Source organism: Mercenaria mercenaria, chromosome 12 (assembly GCF_021730395.1).
Source record: "Mercenaria mercenaria strain notata chromosome 12, MADL_Memer_1, whole genome shotgun sequence".
In the NCBI taxonomy this organism is placed as follows: domain Eukaryota; kingdom Metazoa; phylum Mollusca; class Bivalvia; order Venerida; family Veneridae; genus Mercenaria; species Mercenaria mercenaria.
The window spans coordinates 44,488,809-44,506,339 of record NC_069372.1 but is presented as its reverse complement, the minus strand read 5'-3'; the positions used below and the strand labels follow the sequence as shown (position 1 = coordinate 44,506,339).

General features: G+C 34.7%; 1 protein-coding gene across 2 annotated transcripts in view; it reads left to right on the top strand.

The window, feature by feature from the left end:
• Positions 1–16,047, top strand: part of LOC123533945 (ribosomal protein S6 kinase beta-1-like) — a 34,065-nt gene extending 18,018 nt beyond the window's left edge. The window contains exons 13-16 of one of the 2 annotated variants that reach the window (XM_045315937.2): positions 2,677–2,754; positions 3,707–3,814; positions 4,375–4,487; positions 7,117–16,047. In XM_045315937.2, the coding sequence (XP_045171872.2) occupies positions 2,677–2,754; positions 3,707–3,814; positions 4,375–4,487; positions 7,117–7,303 (486 nt within the window). In that variant the 3' untranslated portion in view covers positions 7,304–16,047. Of the gene's footprint in view, positions 1–2,676; positions 2,755–3,706; positions 3,815–4,374; positions 4,488–6,139; positions 6,333–7,116 lie in introns of those variants that run through there. The other variant, XM_045315938.2, reaches the window with a different exon arrangement.
• The last annotated feature ends 1,484 nt before the right edge of the window (positions 16,048–17,531 follow it).

Sequence of the window (17,531 nt, the reverse complement as noted above, 5' to 3'; positions counted from 1 at the left end):
ACTTTTCACCATCATAAGTTGACCCTGTACAGCAAGAAACATAACTCCATCCTGCTTTTTGCAAGATTTATGGCCCTTTTGGACTTAGAAAATATCAGATTTCTTGGTTAAGTTTTATGTTTAGGTCAACTTTTCTCCTAAACTATCAAAGCTATTGCTTTGAAACTTGGAATACTTGTTCACCATCATAAGCAGACCCTGTAACATCAAGAAACATAACTCCATCTTGCTTTTTGCAAGATTTATTGCCCCTTTTGGACTTAGAAACTTTTTTTTTTATGGTTAAGTTTTATGTTTAGGTCAGCTTTTATCCTAAACTATCAAAGCTATTGCTTTAAAACTTGCAACACTTGTTCACCATCATAAGCTGACCCTGTACAGCAAGCAACATAACTCCATCCGGCTTTTTGCAATAATTATTGCCCCTTTTGGACTTAGAAAATCATTTTCTTGTTGAGTATTATGTTTAAGTCAACTTTTCTCATAAACTATCAAAGCTATTGCTTTAAAACTTGCAACAGTTTTTCACCATCATAAGTGGACACTGAACATTAAGAAACATAACTCTATCCTGCTTTTTGCAAGAATGATGGCCCTTTTTAGACTTAGAAAATCATGGGTAGGACAATATTTCTATTACACAAAAAAAATCAGATGAGCGTCAGCACCCGCAAGGCGGTGCTCTTGTTTTAACTTTTGTACTGAGTTTCTTCCCCTTAAATTCCAGGAATTAGTCTATTTTTAGAAATCCTATTTTTAGATTTTCAATATTTTAGGTATTTTTCTAACTTTTTTATTGTAAGTCCTGTGTAAAAAGTAAAAACATTTTCGGTAAGACACTTTTTTGTATTCACTTTTAGTGTATCTCTAATATTAGAGATTTAATATATTTACTAGTATTACTATACTAGTATTATGCTAGTATTACTTATATGTGGAAGCCCAGGATGAAGTACTCCAAAGTATTTTTAAGATTTGTTATGGTTGCCATTCTTCTGTGACAAGACCGTATGGTGGGGGTATGAGTCACTCCTGTGACAGTTCTAGTTTTAGCTGTGAATAAAGAATGAACTGGTGTACTTTAAAACAACTTTTTGTCTTGATCGAAGTGGTTGTTGTGTAAAAGTCTGATTGTTTTAACTAAAAATTTTGGCTGCCTTACCTGAAAATATTTTACACATTGAGTGTGGCATGGTTCTCATGGTGTTGATGAAAAAATGGGTCAATCAGGGAACTAAACCACTCTACTATGGGGGCTATTGTTTACCACTGACTTACTCTTTACTTGTCAAGTAGAAATGTGCATTTAAGGATATACTTTCCTTTCTTTAGTCAACTGTATTGCACTTTTTATGCCCCCACCAATTTGGGGGGGTGGGGGGGCATATAGATTTGCTCTTGTCCATCCGTCCTTCTGTCCGTCCGTCCGTCCTTCCGAAAATGTTGTGTCTTGCGTAGCTCTGGAAGTATTTGACGTAGAGTCACAAAACTTTACAGGAATGTTGGTCAGCACGTGTAGTTGTGCACCTGGGGTTTCGCGTCCGGATTCATTCAGTCTTGTAGAAGTTATGGCGCCTGACTTTGTAAAAATTGGTCATTTTAATGTTGTGTCGCGCCTAGCTCCAAAAGTATATGACCTAGAGTCACAAAACTTTACAGGAATGTTGGTCAGCATGTGTAGTTGTGCACCTGGGGTTTCGCGTCTGGATTCATCCAGTCATGTAGGAGTTATGGCCCCTGACTTAGTAAAAAATTGGTCATTTTAATGTTGTGTCGTGCGTAGCTCTGAAAGTATTTGACGTAGAGTCACAAAATTTTACAGGAATGTTGGTCAGCATGTGTAGTTGTGCACCTGGGGTTTCAAGTCAGGATTCATTCAGTCATGTAGAAGTTATGGCCCCTGACTTTGTAAAAATTGGTCATTTTAATGTTGTGTCGCGCCTAGCTCCGAAAGTATATGACCTAGAGTCACAAAACTTTACAGGAATGTTGGTCAGCATGTGTAGTTGTGCACCTGGGGTTTCGCGTCTGGATTCATCCAGTCTTGTAGGAGTTATGGCCCCTGACTTAGTAAAAAATTGCTCATTTTAATGTTGTGTCGCGCATAGCTCCAAATGTATTTGACCTAGAATCACCAAAGTTTACAGGAATGTTGGTCAGCATATGCAGTTGTGCACCTGGGGTTTCGCGTCCGGATTCATTTAGTCGTGTAGGAGTTATAGCCACTGACTTAGTTAAAAATGTGTCATTTTAATGTTGTGTCGTGAGTAGCTCCAAAAGTATTTGACCTAGAGTCACCAAAGTTTACAGGAATGTTGGTCAGCATGTGCAGTTGTGCACCTGGGGTTTCGCATCCAGATTCATTCAGTATTGTAGGAGTTCTGGCCCCTGACCTGGGAAAAAATTGTCATTTTAATGTCATGTAGTGGGGGCATCTGTGTCCCATGGACACATTTCTAGTATCACCCTTGTCATGATGTTATGTCAGTTTACGCATTTTATGGTACCAAAATCTGTAATAGTTCTGCTTCCTGGCTTCCAAGGGTCTTGTACAGCTGCTATGTATGTCCAGGGCAGGACTATGATTGTAGATTTACCAGTACATGTTTGAACTTACTGCATAGCTTTTATTTATGCTCTGACAGTGTTATTAATTTAAATCATGAATGTTTTCAGGCTCATGCATTTTTCCGACAAATCAATTGGAATGACCTCATTCACCGGAGAGTTGAACCACCGTTCAAACCATCTTTAGTAAGTTTAACTTCTTTTTAAATTATTTACTTCAAATACAAAATACTGTGAAATCAGTTACTTTTGTGGTGATGTAATTTCAAGGTTTTAGCCAAAACCGTTATTTCATGGGGATTTGAATTTTTGGATTTCAAATTTTGAAGATAACATTAATAGGTGTTATTGTTAGTTTGTTGGGATTTAATTTCATGGGTTGATGCAATTACAAAATCCATTAGAATTAATACCCCATGAATATTAATGATTTCACAGTATATGATGAGGCAGAAAATAGATTTAATATCTGAGGTTGGTTAAATATTTACATGAGACTTGAATCATATCAGACCAGTGTTAGGAATAGAGAGAACTGAAGTGATGTGATTTCCCCTTTGTTGAATTTTTTCCCCGCTAAATGACCTTAAAGCGGTTGAATCTTCCCAAAGGTGTTCACTCACAAGATGTTGCACTGTATATTATTCTGTGTAATAGTGTGGCTTGCAGGTCAATAGTCAAAACTATTGCAGGACGTGCGAATGACTGAGAGAATATAGTTTCCCATTGGTCCTTTGGTTATCATTTCAAAAGTTTCAACTATGAATTGGCAAGCCAGTCAGAAAGTGTTTTAATATTGTCACATTTGATACTTAGTTCTGACTGTGAAAGCTCATTAAAAGCATGTTGAATAGAAACCAATCATATAGTATATGTAATGTTCATGCTAACGAGATGTTTAACCTTTAGCATGCTAGATAAATTGTCGTCTGCTGGAAATGTTGTCTGCTAAAATTGTAAAGTTCATTCAATTTGCTCCAAAATTGGAAGAAATATTGTCAGAGTAGCAAACAGCTTGGAACCTGATCAGACGCCGATTTAATCGGCGTCTGATCTGGTTCCAAGCTGTTTGCAAAGGCTGTTAAATTCGCCTGCAGCAGGCTAAGGGTTAATTATACTGATTATTTACTTCTTGTAGACAAATGATGAAGATGTTAGTCAGTTTGATACAAAATTCACCAAACAGACCCCTGTAGATTCCCCAGATGAAAATGTCCTCAGTGAAAGCCAGAATGTAGTATTCCAGGTAAGAATGTGTAAAATAATTAAAATTGATAGGTATTTCAAAATGATAAAAGATCATACAGATTTTAACCATCATATGTCTATGTTTTCGGTTTAGAACTACTTAACTTTGTTAAATGCGTAGTCAGCAGTCATAGAAAGCAGTTGAAGTTTTGTGTCCTGAAAATTTTGGGGGGGGCGGCTCTTAGATTTGCCCTTGTCCATACGTTTGTCCATCCATCCGAATTTCAATATTTGTATTTTAGATATCTCAAAAAGTATTTGATATAGACTAACCAAACCTCACAGGATTGTTATTCTGTGTTTGAAGCTGTGCATCTGGTGTTTTAATTGGAAGTTCACTGAGCCAGACATTAGTTATGGCCCTTGATTTAGTCAAAAATATGCATACAGTGATATGACTGGGGACACCAGTGTCCTATGGAAACATATATAGTAAAACTGAAGGTTTTGCATATGATTCATGGATTGGATGAAACAGTGTGCAGGTCAGTGCAAAATATGTAAAAAACGCTTTTTTAAAGATTTAATGAATACATGTGTTGATTATTATACATGTAGGGTTTCTCCTATGTGGCGCCATCTGTATTGGAGGATCTCAACAAACCTTGGATCGAAGAGAAAAATATTCGATCTCCAAGAAAACATGGAAGCACATTCCGGGGACACTCAAGGTATGCATTATGATACAAACTTGCTTAAAAATTCATATAATTATCAGCTTTACTAATGATAAAGTATTGTGCTTGAATATTCAAAAAATTAACATTGCAAAAAAAAAAAATTGTAATTTTCTTGACTTTTTGGCAGATATAAATTCCTGCCAGTTGCAAAATATATTCACGAGTCTTTGGGCCATTTTATCTTAGTTTACTGTGAAATCTTTAAAATTAGTGGGAGACTACTTTTTCTGCATTTTGTAGTGATGTCTGTTAAATCCCAATGAACAAGTAACATTTCTACATGATTTTATTATAAGTACAAATCCACAGTTTCTTATTTCTTCACAAAATAGCCATTTTAGCCCAAACCATGAAATTTCATGCCCACAAAATTAATAGATTTCACAGAATTTGATAAAAGTACAATGGGTACTTACACTAAAATCCAATGTACTTTGGTTGTGATCTATCCTTTGGGTGCCATTCTTGGGAACATGGATATTGTTTCTTATTTGAAGACTTTTTTTCACGAAGACAGGTCTGTTCAGTCTTAGCCTGTCTGGTGTACTATGTAGGTAGAGCACAAATCGAGAGGGAGCAATATAGTCCACCTGAGAGAATTTTTAAAAAAAAATGTGTAGGCCTGCCCGCTTAGCTTAAAAGGGAGAGCATAGTTCTACGAATCACGGGGTTGTGAGTTCGATCCCCGAGTGAGGCGCATGTTCTTCGCAACAGTTTGATAATAGGCATTGTGTCTGAATTTATTCATCCTCCACTTCTGATTCATACATGTTGGGAAGCTGGTAGCTATTTGCAGAACAGGAATGTACTGGTAGAGAATCCTGTACTTAGAAAATTTGGATTTCTTGGTTAATTTTTTTTTAAGGTACCTCTTTACTCAAAACCTATAAGAGCTACAGCTTTGAAACTTTGCACACTTATTTATCATTATTAGTTGACTGTGTTGGCCAAGAACCGTATCTCTGATTTGCATTTTGTTAGAATTATGGCCCTTTTTATACGCACCTCTCTGAAAGAGCAGGGCATATTGTGTGGTGGCGGGCAGCCGGGCGGTCGGCGTCCAAAGCATGTCTGCTCTCTAAGTCAAATAGTTTTCATCTGATCTTCACCAAACTTGCTGACAATGTTTGGAGGCATGATATCTAGGTCAAATATGATAATCAGCCAAATCACCCCAGGCACTCTTGGATTATTGCCCGTGAATTACTCAAAAAACTTCGAATTTAGCCTTGTCCACTCTCTGCTTTGTCAGATACTAGTATCAAAAAAAAATTAAAAAATACAGCATATCAAACATATTTTTATCACCAAAACTAACTGAGATAGCAAGTCGAAGTTTTCATCCGATCTTCACCAAACTTGCTGGCAATGTTTGTGGGCATAATATCTCGGCCAAGTACGATAACCACCCAAATTGCCTCAGGCACTTTTGGATTATGCCCCTTGAATTTGGCCAAGTTTGATGATAGGCGTATTTTGTGACAGTCTGGCACTCTTGTTGTACTTAGAAATTCTGAACTGTAACTTATTTCTTACATACTGTCCAGCTATTGCAGACAAGCGATAGCACCCGCAGGTGGTGCTCGTGTTTCCTAATCCTATTCCTTTTTGTCTTGCATTCACATACATAATGTTTATTTCAGATGTGACATGGAAACTGTGATATCTGATTGTTCTGACGTCAGAATCTCCCCAGCAGTAGTTAATATTCCAAAATCTGAACCTGTAGATATCTTTCAAGCCGATGCTATGTTCTTTGCAATACCTCTGCCTTTTGTTTGATAAAAGTTTATTTTTAGCGGTGCATGAATTAGAAAAATGAGCCGCGCCATGAGAAAACCAATATAGTGGCTTTGCGACCAGCATGGATCCAGACCAGCCTGCGCAGTCTGGTCAGGATCCATGCTGTTCGCTTTCAAAGCCTATAGCAATTGGAGAAACTGTTCACGAACAGCATGGATCCTGACCAGACTGCGCATCGCAGGCTGGTCTGGATCCATGCTGCTCGCAAAGGCACTATGTTGGTTTTCTCATGGCGCGGCTCAAATGTTCTTTCTAAATTGTTCTGTTTTGTTTTGAAAATTGTTGTAAATTTTTGTATTATTCTTTTTATAACAAAAACGTGCCATAAAGCAAACATCCATTTTCATTCATCGATATTAAAAATATCACAGTCAGGATGTCAGTTACATGTACATGAATCCAGATGTCACATATTTTAGTTGAAAATTAGTTACGAGAAGTAAGTTTTCAAATGACTCCAGTCAGATTATTTTGTAGCATGAATGTTTATCCTTGAATAATTAACATGTGACCACTTTGTATGATTAATATTTCAGTGAAAAAAATAAGTTAGTATGTGCAGCTGCTTAGGAAACTAAAACATGAAAAATTTTAATTGGACACCAAAAAACTGGTTTAATTGAAGTAGAGATTTTTTGACTGTAGGAGAAAAAAAACCCCAGAAAAGTCAGTGTGTGGTTTATATTAAGATTTGAAATTTTTCACAAATTGCAAGAAAAAGATGGTATCAAGTCTTGTATGCATAAAGCACTTACTTTTTTCACCAAAAATAACAAGAATTTATCCAGAATCCATTATGTGCATGTTTTTTTTTCAGTCACAGTCCAATGGTCGATTTCGAAATGCCAGGCGCATCAAACGGCGGCGCTGAAGGTGGTTACGAGGCGATGGACACATCATCGTCGTCTAGTCTTCCCAAACGTTCCCAGTCCCCAGCCATTAGCACCAAATCACACAAACAGAATGCCATGCCCATTAATCAGAGACCCAAACATATACTATAGACTGTTGTTAGCTTTTTAAATGTATATTACAATTAGGTTCTTCACATAGTCTCGGGATTATCTGGACAAAAATCGCCTTTCTGATTTTGAATTCAAAGATTCCTGAATATATGAAATTACGTTTTGATTCAGTTCTTGTAGGATGTATCAAAAAGCTGTTTTTTTATTCTTTAAATTCATTTTTTTCGCTTCTTGCTCTAAATAGAATGTTTTTAAACAATTTTTACCAGTTTGTTCAATCAAAGATGGCTGACTTTTGAATTATTTAATTTATTTTTTATATGTTTGTAATAAGGATAGATTTATAACATTGCATGAAATAAAACAATGCCAATTTTCTTTTAAGAAAATCTTGATCATGTATTTATAAAGGTACTGGTGAAAATGATCAACTGTACCATTGTTTTTGATACTCAGAATCCAAGATGGCAGACTTTCTAGAAAATGTCACAAGTAAAAATCATGAATGGATATTACGAAAATCATGTATTGTGAAAATTTGTCAAAAATGGCAGTTTGATGTTTTTAATCAAAGATTGATATTATTCTTCTGTGTTCTTACTGTTGCAAATTGTAAATAATTATGATATACCTTTATATAGACACTGGAAAAGACATTCAATGAAAGTGACGTATTGCAATATTAATGAACATTGCAACATTGGGTGGTATGTTAAACTGTATAGTTACTGAAAAGTTATGTGGTATGAATGTATTATTTTAAAATCTTAAACCCTCAGCTTCAGTTTTTATTTGAAAGAAGACATAGAATTTTGTCCAGATAATGTTGAGACTGTTTTTAGTCATCAGAAATACTGTAGTTTTCATCAATAGATTTCACCCGATAGTTAATAGAATTTCTTTGATAGAAATTATTTCTCTTGATGAAATGGAGGCAATTATGTCTCCCACCATACAGTGGTGTGGGAGACATATTGATTTACTCTTGTCTGTCTGTAACAAAGCTTGTCCACACTCTTAAGTCGAACATTTCTCATCCAATCTTCACCAGACTTGAACAAAATGTGTTTGATCATAAGACCTCGACCAAGTTTGATACCTAGTCAAATTGGTCAAGGCACTTAAAAATTATGGCCCTTGAGAATAATTACCAACAACTACGGTGCAGCATTGTAGACCGGTTACTCCACTACCGATACAGCATTGTAGACCGGTGCAGCATTGTAGACTGGTTACTCCAGCACCCGATACAGCATTGTAGACCAATTACTCCAACATGTGAATACCAATAGGCCACAAAGTTTGAAACAGTATACAAAGACAGACTTACTATTCAGATGATTAGGCAGTTGTGGGAGACATGCGCTTTTCTCAAAAGCACCTCTAGTTAAAAATGTTTTAAAAGTGAAGTTAAGATTTTACTTGGCAATTGTTATCCAAATATTGGCAAAATGCTGAACTTCTCTTGGTGAACTTTGTCAAAGAAATGAATCAAGTGGTTTGCTACATGTACACTATTTTAAATGAAGAAAACAAGGTTTAAACAAGCATTTTTGATTCACCTGGTCAAAATGGCATTGTTGTGTAATTTTAACACCATGCTCACTTACTGAAATACAGTAAAACACCATTTGCTTAGGCATCAGTAGCTTGAGATGCCGATTTTATATAACTGAAGAGTGATTTCTGAGTGAATACAGTAGTGTCACTTCATATACACAGGCCAGCTTGTTGGAAACACATTATTAGTCTTGTTTGCTTAAACGTGACATAAACTTGGCTGCATTGAAATGTTTTATTTTGCCGAAAGATACAAGTGGAAATTTTAAGGCAGGATGTGATGAAAACTAATTATAATTAGTTACTTGTCCTGAATTATTGTAATTAATTAATTATTTGTCCCAAAAACCAAGTAATGAATTGTCATTTGAGAAGATTGCCAAAATAATTGTATTTAATTAATCATTATATAAAATAATTAGGCACACCCTGTGCTGATTGCTGAAAACCCAGAAGACTTTAAATTTAACACACCTCACTGATGTGGGTTTGAGCCTCGCTTGGAACAAAACCCCAGAAAACTTGAGCCTGTTGCTCATCCGCTTGCATCTTCATGTGATATGTTATTTAAACCTACACACAATGCATACCCATACATGTATACAATCTCAGTCACTAGGATCAATGAATTAGCAATGTGAAAACTACAGTATTTTTGATAAGTTTATAGAGAAACATTGTCTTTTTAATTAGGTTTAATTCAATTTTTGCACATGACTTGGGGGTTTGTAGTGTGATAATGATGTATTGCATATATATGTAAAAAACTGTGATGTGTACCAGGTAATAGACATTCATTTACACGTTTTATATGTGGGATTAGGTTGTTACACATCAAAGAACATCATGTTGCATAATGTCCCTATGTTTTAACGCAGAAAGAATGTCCTCAGATTGTTTATTTATAGTGTATGTTGGTTTGGGAGGAGTGCGTGTGTAAATGTTTTTAAGACATAAATGCTTACGTTCGAAATCATGTTTAACCAAATGTGTTATACTACTGTGTAGGTAGAACATATTACATGTATAGTCATATGATTGGGATATGATTGAAAAAAAGGCATCTTTACATTAAACTGGTAATTATGTGTGATCCAAAACATATGCATAAACATTAAAGCATAATAGTTCTTTAATACTGCCATACTTGTGATAATGGTTGTTTATGTTAAAAGAACACCTAGTTTTGAAGACCACTAATTTTTGTTAAGATTTAAACATTCAAAGCCAGGGAAATACCTGTGCATTATAACCACCTGCAAATTAAGACCACCTTTAGGTTAGTTTATACTAATTTGAGCCGCGCCATGAGAAAACCAACAGTGGGTTTGCGACCAGCATGGATCCAGACCAGCCTGCGCATCCGCGCAGTCTGGTCAGGATCCATGCTGTTCGCTAACAGTTTCTCCAATTCCAATAGGCTTTAAAAGCGAACAGCATGGATCCTGACCAGACTGCGCGGATGCGCAGGCTGGTCTGGATCCATGCTGGTCGCAAACCCACTATGTTGGTTTTCCCATGGCACGGCTCATTTGTTTTAGCTAGATTGTGATGAAAGCTTCAAGCTTATTGGAATCACTCTAGGTTCTCTCATGAGGTTTGACCGCAAAGCATTTCCCAGTAGAGTTTTTATAAATGCTGACTGTAATCAATGTGTTGTCTTATGTTTTGTGATTTTTCCTTGAATATACGTAGTGCCTCTTTTGTGAAAAGTTAGATAAATATGCAAAAGTGCTTTGATATTACTGTCTTTGATTGCTTCCCTTTGACTAGAGAGTAAATAATCTACGCATTTATAACAATGCGATTTACAAACTTTTGCTTAAAATTCATTTACAGTACGTTGACATTATGTCAGCTTTATTCAGTTTGATAAGACCTTTTTATGTAACATATTGACACTTTAAGAGTATGCATAAAATATTCCTTAGGTTTTAAATTAAGTTTGAGTGGCCCAAGTCATGTGCATGTATGTATTACATGCAATATTGTTTACTATACCTCAACAGTTCTCCTCTTGTCTGTAAGGTTCTATGATTTTAAAAAAGAACAACAATATATTATATTTTTCTCTAATAAGTGACATAATATTTTTGGTACAGTATGTTTCCGTTTATATTCAGATTTTTGTTTTTTGGTGGGGGACTACTTTTGTTGGAGTCAGTCCATGACATTAAATCCTAAATAGAATTTCCATTTGGTATGTCTTTAAAAAATTGAATGTCCATGAATTCATGCACACACATCCCCTTACCAAATACCCCCCAACCACTTCTACCAACCCAACCATAACAGACTTAAGTTTTATGCATGTGAAATTTAGAAGTGGGTAGTATTCATTTATAACATTTTAACCTCAAAATGTTGTATGCAAAAGTTTTGTACCAGTTTTCAATACAATACTCGATAAAAAAGATATTTCAGATGCAATTTTTTTTTGTTTTAAGTCCAAGTCTGTACCCATTTCTTATAATATTGTTTAAGACAAATTCATGCACTTGTACAACCATACAGACAAAGGGAGAAAAACATTGTTGCATTGTTGTAGACTTTGTACAAATCAACCAGAACTGTGATTATACAAGACTTGCAAATGTTCACTGGTACCTGGGAGTGAATAAATAGACCAATACATAATGAAAATTAGCTGTTACATATCTATGGTTATAATTTCAGTTAAGAAAAAAAACTAGCTTGTAGTACTTTAGTATGAATAGTTTGTGAACCAAGGTCCATTATAAAAACAGTATTTAAATTTTTTTTTTTTTCACAATTATGCAGGGGTTGAGTCACTTTCTGTAAAATCCTAAATATTTTTTGGGGACCGATTTTGGTGGTTGAGTCAATCAACAATTTTAATCCTAATTAACAGGTAAATTTTTCATTTACTGTGTGCTCAGAAGTAAAAAAGCATGAATTTATATCACCACAGAATAGCCATTGACCAGAACTACAAAATTTTATGCCCACAAAGTCAAATGCTTCTGCTGCAGTATTCTTGTGGTTAAGGCTTCAAGATCTCATTTTTTTTCAAGCTGTTCCTCCATGATTTTGTTTATTAGAAATGAAATATTGCTTTGTGAAAACCGGTTCCCATTGCCGGTATATATTGCGTTTTAAACTTAACTGCATGTCAGTGTTAACTTGGTACCAGTAAACATTTCCAGGCCAACGATTAAAGATATAATTGAGATTTCCTTGATTATAATCATGTATGTACTAATTGATTTTTTATCCACAGATATGTTCAAAATATGCTGTGTTGTCTCATAATATATGTGTGTAAATGCTTAAATGCGTTAAATGGTATTTGTGTAAATGGATAAAATTTGGGAAAATGTGACCTGCTTTTGCAAGGCTTTCTAAAGATAAACCAAGACTGACATGTACAATACTACCCAAGGTACAATACTAACCTTGGGAAAATATTCAGTTTTAAGGTAAGATGGTAAATGGTTAAATATTCAACGTTTGGTTGTTTTTCTCCCATACTCCTATAAATATCCAGCATCTGTATTCAGACAAAGAGTGTTTTTTTTACATAATTTTGCTTTTATTTCATTATTAGACAAAGTTTTAAGCTCAGATCGACAAACTTATGAGATGTGAGAGATGGAAATGTGAAAAACCAGCAGTTGAAAACCAGACTTTATTCTCATCCTGTAGTCGCATAATCAAATTTTAGAATTTACTGAGAAATTTCAGGCCTATTTTAGAAATAAGTATAGCTTTTATATTGCATTTTAGAAAGATAAACTGACCTTTTAAGGTGATTTGACAAATTCTTGAAAAGCTGAACATTGCAAAATGTCAGAGCCCATATTTATCAGTGTATAAGACTTCCAGTCACTAAAACTTAGATTGTTGTAACTTCCTTTCCTGTGTATCTTTCTGTTTATCTGAAGTGAGCGAGTTGGGTTTTACGGCGAATCGACACAAAATGGTCATATATCACCGAAGTTTATCTGAAACTTTACATAAATTTTTGTTGTATATACTAACTTGGAATATGGAATATATTTAAACTTAATGCCGTGTGTATCCCTTGACGTCAGCACAGTATATCTATGAGCTTCGACTATGGTCAACCTTGAAATGAAGCAGAATATGGAATACATAATACGTTCATGTCAAGTTTCATGGAAATCCATGCAAGATCTACAAATGTATTTGTTTATGTTGGCGTGGCCGTTATAGACAGGGACCCTCGCCCTGTATTCATGAATCTTGCAACATCAGGCCGTAATAATGAAATGAATGAACTGGCATGCAGAAAAGTGCCATTCAAATATTCCAAATTTAAATGTAAACACAAAGTCACCGCATCCAAATGTTCAAATGAAGTAAGTGTAATGTACTTAGTTGAGCTCTACCAAAAAAATGCATTAAGCACCACCACAATCCGATAATATTATAATACAAAATTAATTCAGAATTATTAGTCCTACCCATTCTGAATTAACAGTTTTAGCATTTCAAAGTCTATGTTTCAGACTTCAAACTTTGATGAATAGGGGCCCTGATTTTGCTTGCTTAACAGGAAGCACTTTCGTTAGAAACTTGATTTTATTTTGCTGTAAAGACCACCTATATGGTTTAGAGCAACAAGGTTCTATCTGGCTTTTTGTTTATCTAGCCATTGAACCTTAATTTGCTTTCTGCTGTGAGAATTGTGTGTGACTTTAATGTGTTCAGTGTGTTTTTATGTATACAAATTTACTTAGGGATTTTGTTTGAATTCTGATTTTTTTATGATAATGAATTTTACATTAATTATCATAAAATGACTACCGGTAATATTTATTTCTGTGTGAAAGGTAGAAGAAATGGAGTGTTGCATTTAAACAGCTCAGAGTCTTTGAATATACGAAGATATAATTGACCTTGTGCCTTTTCCACTGTTTCTACAGTTCAGCAGATTTTAACCCTTATCATCTGGACATAATTGATTCTGTCTTTGCGACCAATGTAGATCATGATCAGCCTGCACATCTGTGCAGTCTGATCATGATCTGCACCGTTTGCCATTCAGTCAGTATCTTTTTGGTAAGCACCCCTTTTAATAGTTAATGGTAATGTCCAAATTGAAAGATGGACAAGTTCATTATAGAAATTTAGCAGGGTAAGGGTTAAGTGTAGACAACCATATAAACTGTTTGTGCAAATTTTATTGATGACATTATGAAATGAAATCTTCGTTAATTGTGTGATTAAGAAATAATATATAGCAGAAGTGTGTTTTAATGGATTTTAACACACCAGAGAGGTTATATGTCCTGTAACCGGAGTCAGTTATCCTGTGTGTTGTATACAGGCTTAGGATTTTTCAGGACTGGCCCTGATTTCAGGCTGTTGGGTGCCAGAATTTCTTTATATAACTCTATGGAAAAAACACATTTCAGGCTTTAGAATGTAGATTTTCAGGCTTTTAATTTTTGACTGAATCCCAGGCCTGACTGTATAACTGATTCAGTGCAAATATTAATAACATGCCTCTGCCTATATACATATATTATTCCAAATCAATTGATTGTGTATTGTATTCTATAATGTGAAGTTTAATATCAAATTTTGGAAGAATTCTCTCTGTCCGTGCTAGTAGGTTGAGGTGATGTTACCATTGGCATGTTTTATAGATATGTCATATTACAACAGACTCTCACAAGAAACTTGAAAATATCTTCAATTAGTTGTAAGATCAAAACGACCTGTATGTCATTTGCACTTAATTGCCAATTTTGTATGTAATGTTATAGGTAGACATCCGTCTGGCATGGCAAAAGATGCTGAAATATGGCTAGTAGAAAAGGTCCATGGTTATGTTTGAAGTCTTATCAATACATTATTTTGTTTTAGTTTGTGTACAGTATAATATTTATTCCATGTTTGTATATTTTATTTGCTCATTAAATCTTTTAATGAAATTGTTAAATACAAAAACCATACAGTGATACATGTAGTTATTTCAGTATAAATAAGATGAAGTTTCCGTTCAAATTTTACTTAGTATTAATTTATTGAAATTTTAACGAGAACGATAGAATATCATTTTATTTTAGGGTACTGTTGAATCATTCATCTGTAGTCGGTGAATTTCTGTCTGTTTAAATGAAAATTGTGTATTAACATGTTTTGTTTAAACATGACCAGAATCTAGCTTACCATTTAATCATGTAAGTTTTGTCAATATACAGTTGTAAAAGTAGTCAAAAAGAATCTATGACAGTCTGCATAGAACAGAAATCTGTTGTTGAAAATCATACAAATATTGATTAAGGGGAAAAATTATTTCAGGTTGAAATACAGGTTGAACATTTCTTTATGCAGGATTTTAATCAAACTTGTTCCAAAGTTTTACTTGATTTACATCTACATTTATTTTGCATATTAACTTATTCAAACAAGAATAATACACCTAGCTCTTAATAGTTACCTTTTCCCCGTTATTTTAGTGTTGTATTGCACTTTGAAGAGAAGAAGCAGACAGGTTGTATATAAATTCCATTACCAAACCAAATCTTCTTCCTTATTTCCTTATAATGCAAGATTTTTCTTTTATTTAATTAATATTGAAAATCCAGAGTTTGCTATTTATAAAAGCTCTTGGAAAATCCAGATTTCACCTTCAATAAAGCTCTTACTATAAATTGAATTACATTCTACAAGTATCTATAGTACAAAATTTACGTTGTTTGCATTTTCATATTTTAGGTTGCAGTACATTTTTTTACTTGTGTTTGTTTTCTTTCTGTGTAATGTTTATATCTTGATATATTTAAGATATGCATAAATCATTGTTTTAAATTTCTGGTGTGGAGAATTTTACTGGTTCACAGTTATGTAAACAGACTCGCAAAATTGTACACTATTTTAGTAGACTGTACCTTTCTTTTCACCTTGTAATTGTACATAAAATGTTCTTAAATTTTGTTTTATTTAATTTATTTTGTTGAAAATGACAAACCTGTAAATACCCCTCAATTGTTTTTTTCTTGTTTTAAAATCCATAGTAACTTTGTGCTTTAATATTTGATACAATAGAGATAATGTGTTCACACAATGTTCAAAACACATCATAGTAATCTGATTTGTTTACATGCCTAGCTATTTTAGATCTAGATTTTATTTTGAAATTCTACTGTACTTAAAGTACTTCAGATATTATTTTTTGAGAATGATTTGTGTGAAAGTTAATAAAATAAATGAAATTTGATTGGACAAAACATTGTCAGTTTTATTTTTGCCACGATACACTTACAGTTTTAGAGCAGAAGCAGTGGTCCGATGGAGTACGAAACCTATAAGCCAAGTCCCTGGTTCCTCCCTACTAAAATTATGTTCTTTCGGACATTGAGTCCATTGTATGGGTGCTTTACACATGGCACGGAAAAGAACCTGTGAATTTTCAGGAAACCATTGACTATTCTGGAACTAGAGTGTCTTCCGTATATTACACCAATGTCACAAACATTCTGTATTAGGAATCACATGCATTGGTATACAGTAGGGAAAATAGGTGAACTTGATGCGCACCGTAGGTGCAATAAATACACTTAATGCATGCAGAATATTGGGGGCAATAGATAAAGTTAATGCACAAACACTGCATAAGTAAAATGCACACAGCGGGGACAGTAAGTAAATTTAATGCATCCACTTAGTGGGGACAATAAATAAACTTAATGCACAAATACAGTTGGGACAGTAAGTAAACTAAATGTGCAAACACTGGGGACAATAAGTAAACAATGCACAAACACAGTGGGGACAATCGGTAAACATAATGCACAATCACAGTGGGGACAATAAGTAAACAATGCACAAACACAGTGGGGACAGTCTGTAAACAATGCACAATCACAGTAGGATCAATCGGTAAATGTAATGCACAAATATAGCGGGGACAATAAGTAAACTTAATGTACAAACACAGTGGGGACAATAAGTAAACAATGCACAAGCCTAGTGGGGACAATCAGTAAACAACGTACAAACACAGTGGGGACAATCAGAAAACATAATGCACAAACACTTGGGACAATCAGTAAACGTAATGTACAAATACAGTGGGGACAATAAGTAAACAATGCACAAGCACGGTGGAGACAATCAGAAAACTTAATGCACAATGGAGACAATCCGTAAACGTAATGTACAAATACAGTGGGGACAATAAGTAAACAATGCACAAGCACAGTGGGGACAATCGGTTAACATAATGCACAAGCACAGTGGGGACAATCCGTAAACAATGCACAAGCACAGTGGGGACAATAAGTAAACAATGTACAAACACAGTGGGGACAATCAGAAAACATAATGCACAAACAATGGGGATAATCTGTAAACGTAATGTACAAATACAGTGAGGACAATAAGTAAACAATGCACAAGCGCGGTGGGGACAATCAGTTAACATAATGCACAAACACAGTGGGGACAATCAGTAAATATAATGCACAATCACAGTGGGGACAATAAGTAAACAATGCACAAACACAGTGGGGACAGTCAGTAAACAATGCACAAACACAGTAAGGACAATCGGCAAACGTAATGCAGAAATATAGCAGGGACAATAAGTAAACTTAATGTACAAACACAGTGGGGACAATAAGTAAACAATGCACAAACACAGTTGGGACAATCGGTAAACAACGTACAAACACAGTTGGGACAATCAGAAAACATAATGCACAAACAATGG